The sequence below is a fragment of the Drosophila virilis genome, chromosome X (genome assembly GCF_030788295.1).
Source record: "Drosophila virilis strain 15010-1051.87 chromosome X, Dvir_AGI_RSII-ME, whole genome shotgun sequence".
NCBI lineage: Eukaryota > Metazoa > Arthropoda > Insecta > Diptera > Drosophilidae > Drosophila > Drosophila virilis.
This window is the reverse complement of record NC_091543.1, coordinates 30,385,364-30,409,649: the sequence shown is the minus strand read 5'-3', so window position 1 is coordinate 30,409,649 and position 24,286 is coordinate 30,385,364. Positions and strand designations below refer to the sequence as shown.

The following is a 24,286-nucleotide window of genomic DNA, read 5'->3' as shown; positions in this document are numbered from 1 at the left end:
TGTAGAGTAAGCGGTTCAAAAATACATCATATGTATATCTTACTCCTTTACTCGCGAGCTTGGACCAGATGCCTCCGATACATTTTGTGGCTGCTTTCCGGTACTCATGTCTAGTCTATATGTTGTTTGGTTAGTGATGCTGCTCAAGAATATATATATTTTATGGGGTCGGAGATACTTCCTTCTGCCTGTTACATACATTTGGATTACATAATATATTGCTTGGAAACGTAGTAAGTTATCGATTATCGGAAACAAACTCGATCTGCGCGGGAACTAGGAGCACCTACATCTAAAATTTCAAGTCTTTAGCTCTTATAGGTTCTGATATCCTTGCGTTCATACATACGGTCGGACGGACGGACAGACAGACAGACGGACATGGTTAGATCGACTCGACTATTGATGCTGATCAAGAATATATATACTTTATGGATCGGAGATGCTTCCTTCTGCCTGTTACATACATTTGGATTTTGCACAAATACAATATACCCTTATACCCATTTTTAATGGGTTCAGGGTATAAAAATGATGATGAACCATGTTACATAAAAACTACAGAACACCTCATATAAAGGAGGATAAAATAGCCAAACAAATTATAAAACTCATTGATGAAAAATTAGTAGAATCTGTATCTGAATATAATAGTCCACTATTATTAATACCAAAGAAATCCTTACTGGATTCACAAGAATAACGATGGCGTTACTAATAGACTACCGTCAAATCAATAAAAAACTATTAGCAGACAAACTTCCTCTTCCAAGAATAGATGATATTCTTGACCATTTAGATAGAGCAAAATATTTCTCATGCCTAGAGTTATATTATATATAAATAGAGCTTTAAAAAAATGCAAGAGATATGACGTATTTTTCTACGAACAATGGCTCTTATCGTTTGGCTTGACTTAGCTACAGATGCATTTAAATAACTCATATTTTGGTTTTTGGCACTTTTTTATTTCTTATTTGGCGAATAAAAATAATAATACATAATTAATAATTTAATTTAAATAAAATATTTAAATATCTCAATACACAACATGCTTTCATGTGTGAATTCAAATTTGGGATAAGTCATGATCAGCGTTAGAAAACTGACAAAATTTATTTTTTTCCATTAAAAGCCAGAGCAATGAATAACATAACACATGCATACTTCTTGTGCAAGCATAATTTACGCATACAAGAAGAGACAAGAGAGAAGAACTTCTCTAGAGCATACACTATCCAAAATCAAAAGTAAAAGCAATCTATGTGTGATATTTTCTGATCATAGTTATTGCACAAAATGAGTTTTGTGAAAAAATTATTTTAATTTTCAATTTTCCCGTCAAATTTATCATTAGTAGCTCAGATAATGGATCATTTAAATAAAGCATGCGTTTCATGGATAAAGCAAAAGTGCTATGCGTAGATCGTAAGCTCAAAACTTTTTTGCTCAATGTATTTCGAAAACGAAGCAACGAAAAGTACCAACGACCAGCTTTGCTGAAGGCAGTCTGGAGACTAACTTCGTTGCTCGTATCAGCATCTGGCTTTTTTGAAAGTCAGACTGCAGGAGAAAATTAAAAAAAAAACAGTGGGCAGGGGGAATTCTGGCTTTTTTTAAAATGAGATTAACTTGTATTCGTTTTTTTTTTTAAATTATTTTATATTAACAAAATTGTGTCTTATCTTGAAATGAGCGAAGTTGGTATCATTATTGAAAGGAAAGCGTGATTGATAAGTGCATGCAAGACGTTGACATAAGTCTCGGAAGAAAAGACATTTAAAGAGAATGTCGAATACTAATGCTCCTTTTTTTTACTTACTTTTGACTGACCAACAACCTCTTACCTTTGCAGTCTCCTGCAGACAGTAACACAAAGCAAAATATAAAAAGATGGAAGGCATTCATTGACGAACACAGCGCGAATATGTTTCATAAACCAGTAAAGGAATTTTGTTTTACAGAATCGAGTTCACTAACAAGACTAAGCCTCCTTTATTTTCCTATGTGGATGATGGCGTCGTGATAATCCATGAGAGACCAGCTCGATTCAGCACCGACGAAGGCTGAGAGATAGTTTTGAATAGTACGCAGCTTATTATCTTTAAGCACTTAGCTATGCCTAATGGCATTGAATATGTGAATCAAAGTGCTACCCTAAATAAGACGTCACGTATTGCGGGATCACCGATGATAAACAACATAATCAATGACACAGTACGGAGCATGCCACTTTTCCAGATGATGAATATCCACTCAGTCTTAGTTCTTTGCCAAGTGCTCAGCACTTGAATACGAGCGTCCAGAGAAATACAAAAGTCATCGATAGTTTTAATATGACCAAACCCGAACGAACATAGTTCTGACCGGCTAATAGCTAATAAGTAACTCTCGAGCACTTAGTGCTTATCACATTAAAAAGTTGGATTCGAGCCCTAGCCCTAGCTGAAATGGTCAGTCACGCTAACCTGATATATCCTTGTATCGCAAGAGCGTTATTGCTATATGCCGGCTATGACTTTGCAGGTAATGTCTTTGTAGATTATATCTTCATACAAGTTACTACATAGTAACTATAGTCTATTAATAACTATCCGCTTGGTAGAGATCAGAAGAAACTGATCGATTCCAGCGCACAAATAAAAAAAAAAAAGATATCTTTAGCTTTAGCCTTAGTTTGCTTATAAGTTCAAGTTTAGTTTTATATGAATATTCCAAAAGCCATAGCCTTATAAAAAGCATGCCCCGGCAATTGTCGTTTATATATATATATTTTATATAAATATAATTAATTAATCACAAAGCTACAAGGCCAAGTAGATCACCGCGGGACAATAATCTGGTTTATCAAGGAACAACAATAAACAATTTGCAGGTGGACTTGATATGGAAACTGAAAAACCGTATTTGTATACCATACAGGTATGCTATGGTATACCAATTTGGTGCACCTAGCTCTCATAATTTTCAATCTGTGCTCTTGGATCGGGATCGATATATCGCTTACGTTTACGTTTGACGTTTTCGAAATCGCGTGCCAATAAACAGTAGTCATGCACACGGACATGGCTAGATCGACGTAGGTATTGATGGTAAGACCGAATATACATTTTATTTATGGGGACTGAGATGTTTCGTCTTGCCCCCAAAATTTTCCCAAGACCAATTTACCCTTTTTTAACCCAATTTCAATAGGCTCATCGTTTATAAATATTTATAATGCATACAAAAAATGTGAACACAATAGTATAGACCAAAAGATTATGTGGTCTTCATAACAATTTTAATATCCAAATATAATTCAATGCTATATTGATCGTCAGTATTCTACCTGTATTTCAAATCAAAACCCTATTTTTTCGAATTAACAACAGACGATATACTTATACAACAAAATCATTAAACATGAACTGTGTCCACACCTCTGAGACGGGCATTTACATACCAACTCATAGGCGGGCAAGGTCGATCGAAGCACCTATTTCTATAACAGGATCTTTCTGAACATCATTATTCCGTTTTTTTTGCAGTGGTTATGTTTGTAAATATAATAGTCTAAAATATAAGATGTAACACAAATTATGCAAGCAATCAAAAAGTTTAAACTGGTATGCCAGTACGATCCTTTATCTTGCCGAGAACATTTACATGCAACTTTGAATATCCACTAGGTTTTTTCCAAGGTTGATTATCAATACTGGGCAGCCCTGCTGTAGACACACCTACATCCAAAGAAGCAGATGATAATGGTGAAGAGTGCTTTGAGTCATCAAAATGCAAGGATTGTTGCGTACTGGTGTCAACTGAGAGTAGTAGCTCATCACTTTTGGGTCTCATCTGGGTGGAAGGAGTGTAAATAGGCTGCAACTTATCAATCTCATCATCGATGGCTTTAAACTGCCAACTCCAGTTGGCACGGTAAAGGAATGGCCGATGATCGAAACGATTATCGTCGGGACTGTAGTTTTCTGCATGCACGGAAGGTGTCAGTACGGTCATTTTATGCCGGTTAATGGCGTAACAGCGAAAGAAATGCTTGACTTTTTCTGCTACTTCTTTGGGACTAAGACCGTTTTTCCAGGTGGCCATTAGTCTGCAGAACATGCTGTAAGGTCCACAGAAGAATTGTTTACGGAGGCGACCAAACTCGCTAAGTTCTGCATAGCTCATTCCCATATCTTCTTCATCTGTTTGTAAAAGTTCACCGTTCGCCAGCAACGGCTCGAGCTCTGCAGTGGGAGGAGCATCGATTATAGACTCCAACACAGGAAGGTTAAACCTGTAAATATATGAGACGCTGGGAAAGTAAACCTTAACGATTGAATGGGATGTTGCTTACTTTTCCCTGGCATAAGCCAGAAAACGTCGTAAATCTGTCTTTGAAATGCCGCCAATGGGATTGATATCCGCCGAGGAGCAGTCATACTTGGTTAGGTAGCCACGCAACGATTCATCTACATTAGAAGAACCTAGAACGAGCAGACCACCTGGTCGGTTGCGCACCCAAAGCATTAGTTGAGCAAATATATAAGCTAAAACCATGCGAATACGCGACTGAATATTTTGTAGTGCCAGATTCTGCCTAGCGCAACCGCCCTGCGTACGAAAGACCGGCGTTAGTCCGGTTACTGCATTAAATATACTCAGCAACGCATTCACAGCCAGATCAATACTGATCTCAATATGATAGCTGCCCAGTTGGCTAGCTAGTTGAGCAGCACGGCATCGCGTCTCTTTGCTGCTGTTGACGCTTCCCATGAAACAGGTGACTAATAGCCGATTGCATAGTGCTGCAGCATTAATTGGTGTATAGTCAGTATCGGCAAGAATTTTGCGTATGTCATAAAGCACCTGCGCATCACCAAGTTCTACAGCGTGCACTATTTGCTGGCACATGGAATAAACTATAGTCGCAGAGCTGCTGGAATCAACGCCTCCGCTTAAGGGTAAGAAAAAGCCGCCCTGACCGGAACGACGCAGATAATCCCAAAGCCAGCAGGCAGGTCCCAAAGCAATTTCCTCTTCCGGTGTGTGATTCGTAAGTTGCAGTGGTGGCGTGGATATCTTGAATATGTCACTGTGTGTGGACATTTCAAAGTCGCAACGAATTCGAGGATAGGTTACAGCTCCTGCGGCTGCTGAGCAGCGTGAACGAAGACTTACGCGATAAGCACGAATTTCTTCTAGATCAATAGTGGCCAAAATGACCTCAACATCTTGAAGTGCAAATTGCTTGCCCCGCGCCAATAGATCACCGTTAAGCGCTATGGCCGAGCAACCATTAAAATAAACTCGTTGGCCATCACAGCCGCGTAAATTGCTAAAAAGATAGGCACCACCGGCCTTAAAGCTTGCATTGCATATGAGGTCGTTGGTTATGTGGGCCTTTCGCAGCTCCATATAACTTCCAGAGCCGTTGACAATTAGCTCCACACCCGACAGTGACATCTCAATGTGCTTGCTGCGCACGTTCCATAGCTCTTCACATATTTCATATCCGATGCATGTATCCCTTGTTGCGATTACCGCGTCACCAAAAGGCACCGTCTCCTGACCAGTATGTTTCGTGATTAGACGTGGTAACAAATATTCCTCAGTTCGCAATGATTTCGTCCAAGCGGTAAACCAGCGAGACTCACGATAGTTGCCATCGTCGCACATGGCCATCTTGGGACGGATTAACAGCAGTTGACGATTGAAGAATGCCACACGGCAATTATAGGCGACATTCTGATGCATTACTGGCATGCCAACGTCCACTAGCATATTCTCGCTGCAATTCAATCAAAGATATAAACAGTAGGCAGGAAGGACGTTAGGAATAGTTTATTTAAGCTTACCAAATAGGTGACATCATGATTTCTACTAATGTTTCCCAGGAATGGAGAAACGTATCTGTCTCACGAAAGTGATCCTCACAGCTGTAGCCACTATTTTAAGGATATGATGCATTTGAAGATTATAAGTTATTATGCTAATCCATAATGTATGTACCTACCATACCTCCAGTTCTGGGCCAGTTCGATAGCTGGCACCCATATCCTTGGCCTCAAGTATAGACTGCAATATTCGCGCCATATTTCCCTCAAAGTCCAGGGCCCATTGGTTTAGAGTGGTTACCGCAACAGTTATCTTGCGTCCCATTATTAATGCCTGAAGAGCTTTTTAATTAAAAATTGCGACCTTTATATAGGCAGATCTTAGCTGGAACAAGGTGAAGACAAAATATTAAATACAATTTCAATTAAAGTATATATATATATTTTTTTTTAATATTAGAACTATGTTGTGGCTTTACCTACTTAGACCCTATTTGAAGTTTCGTTGCTATCGTTGCTAATGGTTGCTGCTATTGATTAAACAAGCTAATAGTTCAAATGTTGGCTACCCGACGAAGATGGCGTATTAATAGAATTACAACTTTTCAGTTCGCAATGGGTACGAAACCGCTTCGTATATATATTACATTATCCATGCCAAATCCCAACCAAGGACATTCAAGTTACTTATACATTTACATTCATAACAAAGCAAGTATGCATATAAATACGTAAGCTGCAATGCATGCATAGGCATACAATTATATTATGAAGTTGTGGATATTATTGTAATAATCAGAAGGAGGAGTCTCCGATCCGAAGACTTTTTATTATACTTTATCAGTATTTGCGAAAAGTCTAAAAAAAACCGATCTTTAACATCTTCAGGAATAGTCAGCTGAAATTCTTCACAAAAGCTAACCTGAAAACTTTGAGCAGATTGCTGAAAATGGTCCAATCAGCTCTCAACATACAACACGGTAATGCTTTTCTATACCATTGGGCACACTGGTATTCACATTATATGTTAATATCTAGGCACTTGGTATAGAAGCTGTCTCCCCATCTCAGATCGTGCTCCTCATTTGAGAGATCGAGCATCTCTTGCTTACATAGAAACGAACATTATTATTAAATTATAGAATCCTAAATTTACATTTTTTATTAACTGTTGATAAGTTCGCATAGGCCGCAATAAGCCTCCAATTTCATACCGAATATGTTTGCATTGTTCACGCGATCTTCAGACTTAACAGATCCGCTCTAATAGCTACCACGCGTCTATGAATTTAAAAGTTTTTCGCAAAAACTTTATCATTCCCACTGTATAACTAATTTTCCAAAGCCCCTTATTACTGACTTTAGACCAAAGATGGCTGCAAGTCTACCTTTTTTCGTGTCTCATTAGCAACTATGGAGGCCCGACGGGCTTGTGCTTTTCGTACCGACCCGGACACTTCGTCAAGGTGGTACACTACGCGATACCCTAACCCTCCTTCCATCAAAACCAGAAGCTTAATACAAATATTTAATGTTTAAAGGGCTATAACTAAAAGGATTTAAAAAGATTTAAATATGTACGAATGCTCTAGTCGGGATTGACCGACTAGTGAATGAACTGAACCATCTTCTACCAAAATCAGATACAGCTTGCTCAAGCTAAACCTTTGTTTTTTAAATATTTATTAAAGAATAAGTAAGAGACTCTAGTCGGCAGTTCCCGACTAGGGAGAGCTCTGCTTCCTCGCGCTATACTCTCCTTTGCTAAACAATTTGAAAAACAATATATTTTCTAACTAGAAACCGAACCTGTAAAAGCTCGCACCACTTGCAAACGCGTCTACTCGACAGGTATACACTCGATTTATTTCTTATGAAAAAAAAAAACAATTAATATAGGAGCACATAAACACAGCACAGAAAACAATACAATCACAATTGCAATGATTTTGGTAAGATTCAATAAAGACGCGCGTGAATTTTGTGTACATGTATACCGAAATTCTTTCACATTGCGCTGACTGCCGCTGACGCACGGACTACCAATATATATAACACCACACGTTTGAATAACTTTTGCATTTTTTAGCCGATCTTGATCAAATTTTCAACATGTTATTATGCTGTAGAAAACTCGTACTTACTCAAAAAGTTAATTGCATTAAAATTCTGTTTTAAATTGGTGGGCAATACAAATTAGTTTATTTACCTGATTTATAGCTATGTGGTGGTAGCGAGGAGTTGGGAATATATGTAAAATTAACGATACTAGATATATACATATATAGAAGCACTAACCAAACAACATCACATACAAACAGCGTTGTCACAAAAAGTATCGGAGGCATCTGGTCCAAAATCTCGAGTAAGGGAGTAAGATATACATATGATGTATTTTTGAACCGCTTACTCTACAGGAAAGTTATGTTTAGTTATCTTTATGTTTAGGGATCGTTTCAATGTGTGTGTGTGTGTGTATTTGTCCGACGAGCAAAACTGCGCACAATTTCAATTTTTCTCAAATGCTGAGGCATTTCTACCCTTTTGAAGGCACGGCTAATATGAAATAGATAAAGGGTTTGCCACGTCGATAATATTTTAAAGATTTTTATTTTTACTCAAATTTCATTCATCAAATCATTAAAAAGAAATTGTTATATTTGCATCGGGGACAGTGCCTGCCGGCAAGCAACAGGCACACAAGCGCATAAATGCTTCTATTCATACACAAAATATGCAAGTATGCGTGTATAGCGAGTCCAAAATATTTTAAATACACACATGGCAACGCTTGGGTACCCTTACCAACGATAGCGAGCTAAAATGCAAGAATTTAGCATCGACGTGGCAAACCCTTTCTCTATTTCATATTAGCCGTGCCTTCAAAAGGGTAGAAAAAATTGAATTTGTGCGCAGTTTTGCTCGTCGGACAAATACAGCGTTGCCGTTCTATCGCACAAATCATATGGAAGAGAGTGCGCCAAGCACTTTCCTGTAGAGTAAGCGGTTCAAAAATACATCATATGTATATCTTACTCCCTTACTCGCGATTTTGGACCAGATGCCTCCGATTCATTTTGTGACTGCTTTCCGGTACTCATGTCCAGTCTATATGTTGTTTGGTTAGTGGCTCGATGTAGGTGCTACATGTCAAGTGTGGTGATTCTAGTTCTTATTACAGACGTAATTTGCCCAAAAAACAGGATTTTGATGATTTTAATCGTTTAGTTAGAAACGGGCAAGTTATCGATTATCGGAAACAAACTCGTATTGCGCGGCACTAGGCCGAGCTACGTTCTAAATTTCAAACCTCTGGCTTTTATAGGTTCCGAGATCCTTGTGTTTATACATACAGACGAACGGACAGACAGACGGACATGGCTAGATCGACTCGGCTATTGATGGTGATTAATGATGCTTGCTTCTGTTTGTTACATACATTTGCACAAATACATTATACCCCTCTTACACTTTTTTAATGGGTTCAGGGTATAAAAAAGAGGCACTAGTCGGGAGTTCACGACTAGGGGATACCCTGAACCCTCTTCTACCAACACAAAAGGCATTTCTCACTACGAGCTCGTTTGCATTATTTGCTTATATTCTTACCTAAGAGATTTGATCAGAAAGCATTTCGATATCGAGTTTTATCGATTGGAAAACCTACCTTCAAATTTCAAATTGTTGTGGCTATATCTGTTTGCTATCCATTGAAGAAATCTGTTGATCGGTCACCAACCCGCAAAAATAACCGAAAAACATTTTTTCCATATTTTAAAAATCTGTTATTTGAGACTATCCAAAATATTGGTTTAATTAAAGAAAGTAACGAATCTACATATTTGTTGCATAGTGTAATCATGTGGGCTTTGAGCATTTTTTGTTGTATTTTTTGAGCAGGCTGAGACGTTAATTTCGTTAAGTACATAAACACATACAGAGAGAGACATCAGTTTGATTTGAGCACGAGAAAATCCGGTTGAAATAGAAACGAATTCAAACGTTCAACAAAATTGTGCGTTTCTTTACATTTTGCATTTCTCCACCATATATATTAAGGAAGCGTATTGGCGGTTAGGAAACCAGTGTGGATTCCAGGAACGACCAGCGCAGCATGCAGAAGTTCGCTAGGGACAATTGGTTGGCGAGGGCAGCGCATGATAATATTGAAGCAAAACATCAGAAACAGTGTGATGGTAAGTCGGAATTTTTAAAATAAAGGAGTAAATGTGCCCTCCTAGGGTTGAGTCAGAATTGCCCGACTAGGAGCTACCCTGGACTTTTTACCAACACTAATTCTACATGTATGCATGATTATGTGTGTGTATGCATGATACAGAAATACTTGTGCTTCGCGCTTGCAACACTTAACCACTCGTTTCCTAATTAACTTCTGTGTTTCTTAGCGAATTTTAATGAAATTTTTAAAAGACTACTGTTCTATAGAACATTTTTAAAATTTGAAAATTCTCGGTTTTATAGCTATGGGGCGAATGTTGGCGGTAGCTACAGCATAAAAGATACGTGATCTGTATATACTTTTATATTCTTTTAGTAACTCTAGATTTTAAAACCTTCAGGATTTGCTGAAAAAACAGATTTCGATATTGATTTTTGATTGTTTAAAAACAGGGCAAGTTAACAATTATCGGAAACATATTCGTACTGATTATTGCTTCTGCCTTTTACATACATTTGCACAAAACTTTTATCCCCTTTTTACCAATTTTCAATAGTTGCATGGTATACAAAATTGGCGTAGAATGCAGCAAATGCCAAATTGTGTGTAGGCCACTAAATTTTGGAATATACATTTCTTTGAAATCATAGTGTCCGTGGGGTGCAACATTAACCTTGTTTTGTCCAGTTTAGGATTCTTAACTGGTAGATGCCCTCTACCGAGCTACGAATTTTCATATGGATAATAAATTCGAACTTCCTGGTATTTCCCGGCCTTTCTTCAATATTAGACATACTTTTATCTTCCATTACTCGACATGGAGAGCTACGGTGTCCTTACACTGTCTCGATATATTGATATTTCAAAATGACGATTGTTTGGCGACTTTTATCATTTAAGTTGATTGCTTAGCCGGCTCGAGGTCAGAGTTTAGAATTCTGACAAACAAATTGTACTTAACCATTAGCCAATATAAATTTGTCAGTGGTCCGGAAGTCTTCTTCAGGGCTTACAAAGGATTTTTATAATATATTATCAATATTAATAAATTTCAAATGAAACTAAGCAAATAATTGAAAATAATCGTAACAATTACATGGTATTTCTCTGAACCCAATTTAAATGGGTAAAAGGGTACTTTATTTGTGCAAATGTATGTAACAGACTTCATAAAGTATATATATATTCTTGACTAGCATCAATAGCCGAGTCGATCTAGCCATGACCGTCTGTCTGTCCGTCTGTCTGTCTATCCGTATGTATGAACGCAAGGATCTCAGAACCTATAAGACCTAGTGACTTGAAATTTAAGATGATGGTCCTCCTAGTGCCTGCGCAGATCGAGTTTTTTCCGATAATCTATAACTTACTCAGTTTCAAAGCAATCGATAAGATTCGATATCGACATTTACTTTTTGATCAAATTGGGTAAATAATAAAAGCTAGAGTCACCAAACTTGAAATTATTATTCTAGAATATATATCGAGTATATTTCATTTGATACCTATCGCCACCTTCCCGCTACCACCGCTATCAGGTTAATAACCCCACTTATATTGCCCATGGTACAACAAGATATACTGATATTTCAGTAAGATCGGTTTATAGCAATCCAAAGTTATATGTAACTGAGCAATTGCATGGGACAGCTTGCCCAAATTCCAAGAATTTCTGTATGCATGTACCCACACACATTCATGCGCGTGAACAGCATTGCAATAGCGATTGTTTTCTGTGGTGCTTTTTTTCTATTCTTTCTCAATCGGTGTGGCTGTAAAGTAGAGGCATATAAAGTCGTGAGTTGGAGCCCTACCAACAACTGTTTTTATACCCTGAACCCGTTAAAAATGGGTATAAGGGTATATTGTATTTGTTTAATACACATTACCGGTTGACATCAAAAACTAATTCTTTAGTAACTTTTGTGTGCTCGACTAGAAAGCTCAGCTTAAATAGTTTTTTACTCTATTCCCAGTGTTAAATAAAATATTGTTTTTGTTTAATGTAGTTCTTGTTATTTGTGCGGGAGTCCGTATGAACGCAGTATTCCTTGCGTAAGTCCACATCACAAAATTGAATCACAAATCAGAATCAAGCCAATATTTTTTTTTACCACGCGCACTGAACTAATTTCCAAACTAAACAGAACACTAGTCGTTATATTTATTTTGACAGGGATCCATGACTTTCTTGTTCAATTATTTCTTATTTTAAAAGAAAACAATTTTTGATTTTATTAATATATTTTTTTAATTAGTAATTAAGATTTTTCATATAATTATTATAGTTATCAAAATTATAAATAAGTATATAACAATTGTTTTTTTGTTTTTACCCTTGCAGAGGGAATTATATTTTTGTCGTGAAATGTGTAACGCATAGAAGGAGACATCTCCGACCCCATAAAGTATATATATTCTTAATCAGCATCAACAGCCGAGTCGATATAGCCATGTCCGTCTGTCCGTCTGTCTGTTTCTATGCGAACTAGTCCCTCAGTTCTGAAGCTATCTTAATGAAACTTTGCAGAACTCCCTCTTTCTGTTGCACGCAGCACATATGTCAAAACCAGCTGGATCGGACCACTATATCATATAGCTGTCATAGGAACGATCGGTCGAAAATTAAGTTTTTGTATGAAAAAACATTTTGTTTTTCAAGATATCTAAACGAAACTCGGCACTTATTAGTTTTACTTTACTTCTCATATATGCAAAATCCTATTAAGATCGCACCACTATATCATATAGCTGCCATAGGATCGATCGGACGAAAATTAAGTTTTTGTATGAAAAAACATTTTGTTTATCAAGATATCTTGACCAAACTCATCATTTATTAGTTTTACTTCGCTCCTCATATATATGCAAAATCCTTTTCGAAAATTAAGTTTTTGTATGAAAAAACATTTTGTTTTTCAAGATATCTTGACCAAACTCGGCACTTATTAGTTTTACTTTACTCCTCATATATATGCAAAATCCTATTAAGATCGGACTATTATATCATATAGCTGCCATAGGATCGATCGGTCGAAACCTAAGTTTTTGTATGAAAAAAACATTTTGTTTTTTAAGATATCTTGACCAAACTCGGCATTTATTAGTTTTACTTTACTCCTCATATATGTGCAAAATCCTATAAAGATCGGACCACTATATCATATAGCTGCAATAGGAATGATCGGTCTAAAATTAAGTTTTTGTATGAAAAAACACTTTGTTTTTTAAGATATCTTGACCAAACTCGGCATTTATTAGTTTTACTATGCTCCTCATATATATGCATAATCCTATTAAGATCGGACAACTATATCATATAGCTGCCATAGGAACGATCGGTCGAAAATTAAGTTGTATGAAAAAACATTTTGTTTATCAAGATATCTTGACCAAACTCGGCATTTAATATTTTCCCGGTACTTCTTAGATAGGGGCAAAGCACTATGAGCATTATGAAAAGGTTGGGTCTGCAAGGGTATTAGATCTTTGGCGTGCCGAAGATAGCCCTTCTTTCTCGTTTTTTTTTTTTGAAAATAAAATACCTTTTTAAATAACGATCAAATCTGGACCTTCGGTTGTCCGATCTAGTGTTTCTACCTTGTGGCAAGAAGCCTTGTTCTGGAGAATAAATTCTTCCCCGACCAATCTGTGGCCGGTTTCTGCCTGCTCGGCGACATTGGCTATTTAATTTAATGTTTTATATTTATTGATTTGATATTAGTTCTGATGTTTTAACCATTTTTAACAATAAAATCACGGGTTTATCAAATAGTAAGGAAGATTATTTAAAAACTTCTTTAGTAACTCTTTTAACTCGTAAAAAAACAATGAAATCACTTAATGTCAATATACTTATACCGCTTCAAAAAACTTTCCTTGCTGGCATTCTTTTCAGTAGAAAGAAATAACAAATGAGAAATCATTCGCATATTTTTGAAATTTTTGATGTAGGTGCTCCTAGTTCCCGCGCAGATCGAGTTTATTTCCGATAATCGATAACTTACTCCGTTACCAAGCAATCGATAAAAGTCGATATCGATATCCTGTTTTTTTTTTGGCATTTTCGGTAAATAATAAGAGCTAGTCACCAAACTTGACATATAGCTTCTAAAATAAAACATATGTATGCATTTGATGTTGAAGGAAGAGGGTTCAGGGTATCCCCTAGTCGGGAGCTCCCGACTGTCTCTAGCTCTTAAAGCTTCTGAGATCCTTGCGTTCATACATACGGACGGACGGACAGACGGACATGGCTAGATCGATTCGGCTACTGGTGCTGATCAAGAATATATATACTTTATGGGGTCGGGGATGCTTCTAAATACATTTACATTTTGCGGAAATACAATATACCCTTTTTAACCATTTTCAATGGGTTCAGGGTATAAAAAACGATTTCAATAAAGACACGCATGAATGTGTGTGGTGTATATATATACATAAATTCTTGCAATTTGCGCTAGTTACGCAAACACATGTCAATATAAGCAGTTACGTTTCTTAACATATCTTAATGAAATTAAAAGTAGTAGATCTTACTGTACTATAAAATACTTTTATATTCTCAAAAAGACAATTGTGGCTTTAATTGGTGGGCAATACAAATTGGTTTATTTACTTGATTTACAGTTTTGAGGTGGTAGCGGAGGTGGCGATAGCTATGATATTAAAGATACTTGATATGATTGTATAAACAATAGTCGGGACGTTACATGACATAATTTTAAAAGCTAAGCTCAAAAATAATACACATTACCGGTTGACATCAAAAACTAATTCTTTAATTCGACTAGAAAGCTCAGCTTAAATAGTTTTTTACTCTATTCCCAGTGTTAAATAAAATATTGTTTTTGTTTAATGTAGTTCTTGTTATTTGTGCGGGAGTCCGTATGAACGCAGTATTCCTTGCGTAAGTCCATATCACAAAATTGAATCACAAATCAGAATCAAGCCAATATTCTTTTACCACGCGCACTGAACTAATTTCCAAACTAAACAGAACACTAGTCGTTATATTTATTTTGACAGAGATCCATGACTTGCTTGTTCAATCCTTTCTTATTTTAAAAGAAAACAATTTTTGATTTATTTAATATATTGTTTTTAATTAGTAATTAAGATTTTTCATATAATAATTATAGTTATCAAAACTATAAATATATAACAATTGTTTTTTTTTTTTATACCCTTGCAGAGGGAATTATAATATTGTCGTGAAATGTGTAACGCATAGAAGGAGACATCTCCGACCCCATAAAGTATATATATTCTTAATCAGCATCAACAGCCGAGTCGATATAGCCATGTCCGTCTGTCCGTCTGTCTGTTTCTATGCGAACTAGTCCCTCAGTTTTAAAGCTATCTTAATGAAACTTTGCAGAACTCCCTCTTTCTGTTGCACATATGTGAAAACCAGCTGGATCGGACCACTATATCATATGGCTGTCATAGGAACGATCGGTCGAAAATTAAGTTTTTCTATGAAAAAACATATTGTTTATCAAGATATCTTGACCAAACTGGGCATTTATTAGTTTTACTTTACTCCTCATATATATGCAAAATCCTATTAAAATCGGACCACTATATCATATAGCTGCCATAGGAACGATCGGTCGAAAATTAAGTTTTAGTATGAAAAAACATTTTGTTTTTCAAGATATCTTAACCAAACTCGGCACTTATTAGTTTTACTTTACTTCTCATATATATGCAAAATCCTATTAAGATCGCACCACTATATCATATAGCTGCCATAGATCGATAAATCATTCGCATATTTACAGTTATTATTGAGCACTTCAACTTTGTCATCATTGTTGCTTCGTTGAATACAAAGATACTTAGCAAGAGACTAATAATTAAATATAAACTATTTTAAAATATATATGGTGACTAGTGTAATATCAAATTATTTTTAAACAAAGACAATCATTCAGGCCGCACTCTCACCGCACTCACAAATTTATAACTGTCATAGTTCCACATGTTAACGTTAACTATTTTGGGCTAGATTATGGTGGCTGGGGCGCATAATGATTTCTCCTAATCCTTATATCATTGTGTTATGGTTCTCGCTGTACTCTTTTGTGAAAACAATATCTGCATACATATCGTTGAAAATCATTAAAAAACCACATTCCAAAATCGAATTCCATCTAATGGAGTTCCAAAATGCGTCAAATGATATATTTCAATTATATATAGATATATATAAGACTGTTTGTCCTGCCTGACTGATCAACGCACAGCCCAAACCGTAAGAGTTAGGAAGCTGAAGCAAGTAAGGAAAAATCAGAAAAACGTTTGTATGAAACTTTTTTGTTTTCCATCCGATTGGCCTCAAACTCAATTTCAAAGTTCTTTGTTTAAATTCATTTGAGGGGTGTTTCACACTTTTCCAAAAATGTATTCCTCCTTGTTGGAAATTGGGGTCAAAGATTTTGTGAGTGACGTTTCGCGCTCAAATTTATTTTCAAAGCTCTATATGAAAAATCATTTGAGACATCTTTCACATTTTTCGCAAAATCTAAACTTCGGTAGGAATGCAATTCATAGATTTTTTGGGCGAAGTTTTAAGTGGTTAATCATTTGCTTCAAACTTATTTTCAAAGCTCTATATAAGAATATAATGAATACGTGTTTCAGCGATTTGGGGAATTCCACTTGAAACAGTGGTATAATGACGGAAAACGTTTGTATGAAAGTAGTTTGTTTACTGTCCGCTCAGTTTCATAATAATTTTCAAAGCTATTGGAGAACATTGATTTTATAACAAAAGTGCCACGGGCAAGGCCGGGCTATACCCGCTAGTATATACACATATATATTCGCATATTGCGAACTTGTTTTAGCATGGGAACATAATAAAACAATTTGAATCAATGTGATAAATGAGGTGAACAAAACTATTTATCGTAATTTGTTTTTATAAACATTTAGTGTGTGCGGTTAGAAGGAGAGACAGTGGGAAAGACGAGGAATAGAGATTGTCTCCTACCTTGAGTCACGGCAACTTGCCAAAATAGAAAATACATAAATATTGTCATCAAGATCATTGCCGCCTGTTCTTGGTGACATAATGCTATGCTGTTACGGCTAGCTGCCCCTTAAAAATTTTATGAGACCAGTTTCTTACCATTTTATGATAAGAATATGTATCAATATGAGGTGCCAACATATTGATAAAATTAACTAGATGAATATAATGAGAGTAAAATTTTCCCTATAATTATTTATATTAAAAACACAATTTTTTAGATTTAAAAGGATTTGGGAAAATTAAAAAAAATCGTTCCCTAGAGTATATTAAGATGGACTGTCAAACGGACGCGCAGACAGACCCGATATTATCGACATATGGAGACCATTGAACAATTGATGTATGATTGATCGTTAATGGGGCTTAAAGTTTTTCTTTTTGCTACATACAGCTTTATTATACACATTTTCTGCGCATAATCAGCATTGTGGGCTTACAAACAATAAAATATTTTTATTTTTTGTTTTATTTTCCTATACCTAGCCGGGTCAGTTGTTTATTCTATGCTGCGTCTGGCAAGGGAGTTTCTGTAGTCAATGGTGGTGGAATTTCATTTGGTTGTGCTTGAATTTGAGCGTGAATTTATGGGAGGCTACCTAGCAGCTCCTCTTGGCGTAACAAAAAACGATAGCGACGAGCCATTTAGTTTTTTCTTGTTTATAGCAGTTGCCGCGTTTGACTCAAGTGCGACCTCAACGAAGCAAAACGGCTCAGTTTATTTTATACAACAGGACGTAACGCCGAAAAATGTTTTTAACAGACGAGCTGTGAAAAAGACAATTACATAATAGCAGTTATAAATAAACTTAAAACGAAACTCGCCTCCACACTTGCATTTGTATGTGTTCAAAAAAAGATAAGATAAGCAGTAACCCCAAAGCGAATCTCGATCTTTTTAATATATACAGTGATCAAACTTTATTTAGCTACTTTATAGTAGCTGAATGGAATGTTGCAGTGAAATATGCAACCTTGTACTTTATCTAGAACTGAATTATATCTGAACACGAGGCAAAGACTTTTTGGGTTTTTGGATAGTGCGACCATCAAACATTGACTTTATATTGTCCTTTGTATTTCTTAAGGAGACTACTAGTCTTCTACCTTCCGATTTCAGAATGTCAGGCCTATTTAGGAATCAATAAGAAACATTTTCGTTTTAATGTTCCGAATTCAGAAAGAAATTATTACAATACAAAATCGAAATTCATAAGCATATTTTACATATTGCAAAGAGCCCCACACTCTCAATTCTAAATAGCAACATTCTAAGCGAATTTAATGTGTAAAGAAAAAATGATTCGGAATATAGGGGACATGTATTAGCAATACATATATAATATAGGTAGACCAGAAGACCATTAAAAAAAACCTAAATTGAAGTAGGGTTTTCCCTTTACGAAAAATTTGGTATATGTGTTTCAAAGCTGATAGGTCCAGATCCGATAGAGTCGCCAAAAATCTCATTTTTTATGACGGACATTTCACAGTAAAAATATACTCCTATGCAGTTTTTGAAGAGTGTGTAAGACGTTTAGGCTCAGGCTAATCATGGACTTCTGCGGATTCGGCGGTGGTCGCGTCCAGTATCTGCAAGCTCAGCTATTTCCCGTTTGCACACTGACAACATCCAATGGAGGTAATATTTATTGGGCAAATGCACATTTACAATAACAAAATTGTAAGTATACTGGATATACGATCCGATACCACAAGTTATTAAATGCATATGATCATGAATTTGCGCATTACCCCAAAATGTTACAGATTATAGAGTTAAATCACGGTCAATTGAGGTACAAAATTGAATAGCATCCTGTTTAAATAATATTGCCGGTTTATACTCTTCCATATTATTGAGGCTCATATATATAAATATATATATATATATATATGTGTAACCACACCAAATATAGTCGCAGCTGTTAAAAACGGTGGCTATTTTTCCAGTATTTCAAAAAGGTGTTGTGTTATGATTGTGTTTGTTTCTAATAACCAATTGCGTATCAGTAAAATGAATAAGCTACGTACGTTTTTATACCCATTAAAAATGGGTATAAGGGTATATTATATTTGTGCAAAATTCAAATGTATATAACAGGCAGAAGGAAGCATTCCGACCCCATAAAGTATATATATTCTTGATCAGCATCAATAGACGAGTCGATCTAGCCATGTCTGTCTGTCCGTCCGTCCGTCCGTATGTATGAACGCAAGGATCTCAGAGCCTATAAGAGCTAGAGACTTGAAATGTAGGTGCTCCTAGTTCCCGCGCAGATCAAGTTTATTTCCGATAGCTTACTCCGTTTCCAAGCAATCGATAAGAATCGATATCGATACCCTGTTTTTTTTTTTTTTTTTTGCCAATTTTGGTAAATAATAAGAGCTAGAGTCACCAAACTTGACATATAGCTTCTAAACAAAATATTATATGCATTTGATGTTGATGGAAGAGGGTTCAGGGTATCCCCTAGTCGGGAGCTCCCGACTAGAAACTCTTACGTGTTTTTCTTTGACATTACAACGTTGTGTACGTTGCTATGACAACACCTAACAATCCCACAGTTACCAAACTAACGTTTGGTTGATATTCTCCTTAGGTATATGCATACATAATGATTATTTATTCATTAGCGATAGATTGTTACAAAATAATTGCCCAATATGGTGGAAACACGTCGACAAGTGCATTTTGTGCAGATAGTACGTCGCGTGGTGGCCAGTGACCTGGGCTCCCCGAAGGACCACACTGGAATGTTTTAAGAATGACTTTTCCGGGGCAAAGAAAATTTTTAGCATGTCTCATCCCTGGTCTAAATGATTGTTTTGACGGCGCTCTAGCTAACAGAAAGGCTCAAAACCTTGCAGAGAAACTGAAAGCAGCACTGGCCGAAGTAACCATTCCAGTCGACATTTTGGTGTTGGCTCAATTGATCGCTGCACCAATGCAGGATTGAATTTAGACTAGCATAACCATTCATGTCTGCTAGCAACCAAGATATTTGATGCAACGAGTTAGTAGCAAGACTGCAATCGGGTTGAGCCGAACCACTTCGAGCTCGGTATTCTGTTTAAATATTTGAACATACATATCGATTCTTATCGATTGCTTGGAAACGGAGCCAGTTATCGATTATCAGAAACAAACTCGGAGCAGTACCTACATCGAAAATTTCAAGTCTCTAGCTCTTTTAGGTTCTAAGATCCTTGCGTTCATACATACGGACAGACGGACGGACAGACAGACGGACAGGGCTAGTACGACTCGGCTATTGATGCTGATCAAGAATATTTACACTTTATGGGGTCGGAGATGCTTCCTTCTGCCTGTTACATACATTTGGATTTTGCACAAATACAATATACACATTCAAAAATATATGTATGTAATAAATGAATATCATCTTGCTTACGCTAATGAAAAAACGAAGCTTATAGACATATGTTAACTATATGTAGGCATGCAGACATATGTAATACATAAACATGTGCATTCTCGTTATGACCTTTGCATCTGTCTCCAGTAGTATTTTGAATTTATTGCTTAGAAAGAAGCTTAGGGTTCTCATGTGCATTCTTGTAGACATGTATATTTGCATGTTTATGTACATAATTTGTACATGTATTTAATTTGCCTTCGGTTACTTGTGGAGTGAAAGATTGAAACAATTGATAAATTTGTACGAAATTTGTTAATTTTTTTCTAAAAAGGATTCGATGCACCAAAATGTGCACCAAAACCTGAAAATCTGTATGGCTGCTGTCGGACACGTGTGCATAGCTTCCATCAGAGCCCCATACTCGCGCCGTTGCAGTTGGCTACAGTGCTCTGTAGTACTTTAAGCTACTGCACGAGAGCGCCGTATGTTACAAAAGGTGTGACCATTAAGTTGTATAACCACCTGATGATTCTAAAAACATCGCCCGTATTGCCCACAGTGTTTTGAGATTATAATAATTCCAATTTATTCAAAACTCAGGCACTAGATAATTCCACGGCCAATATAGTGTGCAAAAATTACCTTGTACCTTTTTAAAAGAAAGAAACGAAGAATCCTGGGCATTTATCCTAAGAACAACGCCAAAACACCATTTGGGGGACCGATTGAAGAGCAGTAGTATAATTACATTCTTTTTTGTTATGTTCGACTAGAAGTATTTTTTAAAAGAAAATAAAAAGCATCGTAGCAGCTAAGTACCAAATGATTTGTATACCCCCTACCCATTTTTAATTGGGTACAAATATATGTAACAGGCAGAAAACGACTTGTCCGACCGCATAAAGCGTCGAGCTGAATTGATTAAGCCATATCCGTCTGCATGAACGCCTCGATCTTTGGTGACAATAAAAGCTAGACACAAGCAAATCAGATTTTTTCATTATATCGCTAAAAAATTTTTTCATTATATCGCTAAAAATTTATTTAACCCAAAATTTACAAAATAATTTTTAAAGCTGGAGCACTTTTATTTAGTATATAAACATGTTAATGCACTATTTATGTGCTCAAGCGAAAGAAGCAGCGCTACCGATGCGTTAGTAGCAAAGCTTGCGTATTTTGAAAAAAATGCATATTTGGAATTGAAATTTGGCTTTTTTTTATGGTTTACAGAATTAAGTTCCAATAAACCAAAATATTATATTCAGTGAGGGGTTTACGGAAGTCAATGACACTTGAATATGAAGTTCTTAATTGAGTTTTTCTTATACTGTAAAATGTAGTATTATACTATTAAAAGTATATTAGCCTTATGCAAGGTCCGTCTTGCAGTCGAATTGTATATCTGTTTGAAAGCAATTTTTTTCGCCTATAAATAATATATATACATGGAAACAATTTCAGCCTGCGGTTACCTTAACCGAATTTATTCAGCAGGGGCGGAAAATTTGTTCTTACGGTCAAATTCCCTTGGCAGGGTTCGTAACCGCACTACTACACCAACTCTTTTTACCCATTTTTAATGGGCTCAGGGTATAAAAACAATTGACCGCCCTCTGTAAAAAAAAAAAAAGAGTGTACAAAAAAATCGCATACAACTTTAAAAACATTGAATTGAATTTAGAAAACATTGAACCTTTTTTTTGTACTCTAATCAATTTCAATTGTTTATTTTTTGTTAATTTTGATTGAAATTGTTAATAGCTTTCCGATTCTTTGCAACTATAAGTTAATTCTTTTATTAATTAAGTGTGATTCGAAACTGGGTACAGGGTATCGGCTAGTCGTGCACACTCAAGTACTGCATTCTTGATGTTCAAGATGTATTCTGATTTCAATGTCTCTATTTGAGTCTGAGCCAAAAGTTTCTACCATATGCCGCGACACTTTCACTCGACGTCATCCGAATGTTTACCAGGGAAAATACGAAATGAAAGATTTACATTCTGTGTTGCCTTCTCTACCTCATCACAATAAATAATATTCTCTCGTACTGTCGTCGCCGAGACCTCTCATTTACGTGGCTCGTACTGTGAACGACACACTGAGTGGTGAGCAATGCGTTGACGTCGACGATGTGGCGAGAAAAGATTCAATATATTGATACATTCATTCATTTGAGTTTTAGGTTTAGTCAACAACAAATTGTGCGAGTAGCAACGACAGCCGACGACAATAACAATCAATTAGGAATATTTCATATACATATGTAGCTACATGGTTTTGCGAAGTGGTCATCACTTAGTATTTTACCAAGTTTTTCGCGATTCAAACCTCAGCAAGTCTTTCGACAACATAGCTCAACAATTTCGACAATTTTTTTTTTGTGATTTCTTTAATTTTATCAACACAGTTGAATATGTTGTTTACCATTGTTGTTTTTTTTTTTATTCAATTACGAAAATTTGAGTACTGAAATTTCACTGGTAAGCTGCTTCATGTTTGTTAAACAAATAGATATTTTCAGTATCTGGGATTTTGAAAATAGAATACACTTGCAGAATATATAAGATACATTTCTTAAAATAGCCACAGAACAGTGCTTTATAGCAACTAAACCTTCTGTTGCACGTTTTAATGGGAGCTATTTAACTTTCATGTGTTTTATCAAATTTAAGGATCACGATGAACCTTGTTCTTGTTGAGTTTGTTCAAGATGTCAAAATAACAAAATAAACAAGAAACTCAAATTCCGACCAATAGTTCTCATATATAAGCGAAAACACAAAAAACATGGATTCGTAAAAATTCTTAAGCTAGTCCCAGAAGGAGGAATTGTTTTTAAGAAAAAAAACTATGGACCAATTCTGTCAAAAAAAAAAAAAAAACAATCCAATCGTGCAAATTTTCCGAAATCCATAAATAGGGGCACGTATATGTCACAAGCCCTGAACATTTGGAACGGACTTGATCTATGTATTTAATAGGGAAACCTACGTTAAGTTATATTGTATAACTTTTACAGTCTACTTCAAATGAGCGGTCAGTCTGAGTACCGTATAGGCCTTAGGCCACCCGGCTCTTGATTTTGGAGTTGATCGCAAAAATACAATGTATATTGGGTCGAAGACGCCTATTCTGCCCTTGCACCATTTCATAAGAACAATTGTGCAGCCGCCTCAGGTAGCAAATGAGCCGAACGCCGAAGACCTTGAAAACACGCACATTTGTAAAATGTTATTGATACTCAACGCATGTAGTTTTATTTTTATTTGGATCCAAAGGTCGACAAAATGGGTTCAAGCTTAAATGAAAGTGTCTTCATTTTGTTGAAGAATATATTAAAAAATATCGCAATTATCAATGACTATTGTCGAAAGAGTATTACTTGGCGCTTTAAATACACTTATAAATATACAAAAATAAACATATACATATAAAAAAATACACAAGACTATGCTTTTTCATGGCCCACTAAGGAAAATTGTATTTATATAGCTTCTGTAAGTTTAGTTTATTGTCCGATAATTATAAAAAGCCTGACAAAAATAGATAAATAAAAAAAAACGTAGCTATTTTTTAAGATTCAGATATAGCCTAATAGTCCGGTACATTTCATGCACTTGTAAGGCCGTAAATATAGCCCATATTGTGCTGCTGCGTAATGTTTTCTATTGAATTTTCAAAATTGGTGTACAAACAAAAGCAATTTGACCATAAGTAGACGCAATTTACTAATCGCCTCCAAAACATAATACTTTAAAAATATTATAAGGAAAAAACGGCACGTACAAATTTAATAAAGATTAAAAAATTAAGATAGATTTTCCGAAAATTTAATTTAATTAAGTTTACAACCCAA

General features: G+C 35.9%; 2 protein-coding genes and 1 long non-coding RNA gene across 9 annotated transcripts in view; 2 read left to right on the top strand and 1 right to left on the bottom strand.

The window, feature by feature from the left end:
- Positions 1 to 1,679: 1,679 nt before the first annotated feature.
- Positions 1,680 to 3,857, top strand: LOC138910860 (uncharacterized). The gene is made up of 2 exons (XR_011415999.1): positions 1,680 to 2,526; positions 2,805 to 3,857. It is a non-coding gene; the product is annotated as an uncharacterized lncRNA (long non-coding RNA).
- The window catches only part of Nadsyn (NAD synthetase), a 34,786-nt gene continuing 13,747 nt past the window's right edge, over positions 3,248 to 24,286 (bottom strand). For 2 of the 4 annotated variants that reach the window (XM_015171096.3, XM_070206604.1), the window contains exons 2-5: positions 5,999 to 6,204; positions 5,841 to 5,930; positions 4,340 to 5,773; positions 3,248 to 4,279 (exon numbers count right to left, since the gene is read on the bottom strand). In XM_015171096.3, coding sequence (XP_015026582.1) covers positions 3,601 to 4,279; positions 4,340 to 5,773; positions 5,841 to 5,930; positions 5,999 to 6,144 — 2,349 coding nt within the window. In that variant the 5' untranslated portion in view covers positions 6,145 to 6,204 and the 3' untranslated portion in view covers positions 3,248 to 3,600. Of the gene's footprint in view, positions 4,280 to 4,339; positions 5,774 to 5,840; positions 5,931 to 5,998; positions 6,205 to 24,286 lie in introns of those variants that run through there. The other 2 variants (XM_015171095.3, XM_070206605.1) reach the window with 2 other exon arrangements.
- Nna1 (Nna1 carboxypeptidase) overlaps positions 9,751 to 24,286 on the top strand; it is a 30,810-nt gene continuing 16,274 nt past the window's right edge. For 3 of the 4 annotated variants that reach the window (XM_070206602.1, XM_070206603.1, XM_070206601.1), the window contains exon 1: positions 18,581 to 18,683. In XM_070206602.1, coding sequence (XP_070062703.1) covers positions 18,596 to 18,683 — 88 coding nt within the window. In that variant the 5' untranslated portion in view covers positions 18,581 to 18,595. Of the gene's footprint in view, positions 10,016 to 18,580; positions 18,684 to 24,286 lie in introns of those variants that run through there. The other variant, XM_015171098.3, reaches the window with a different exon arrangement.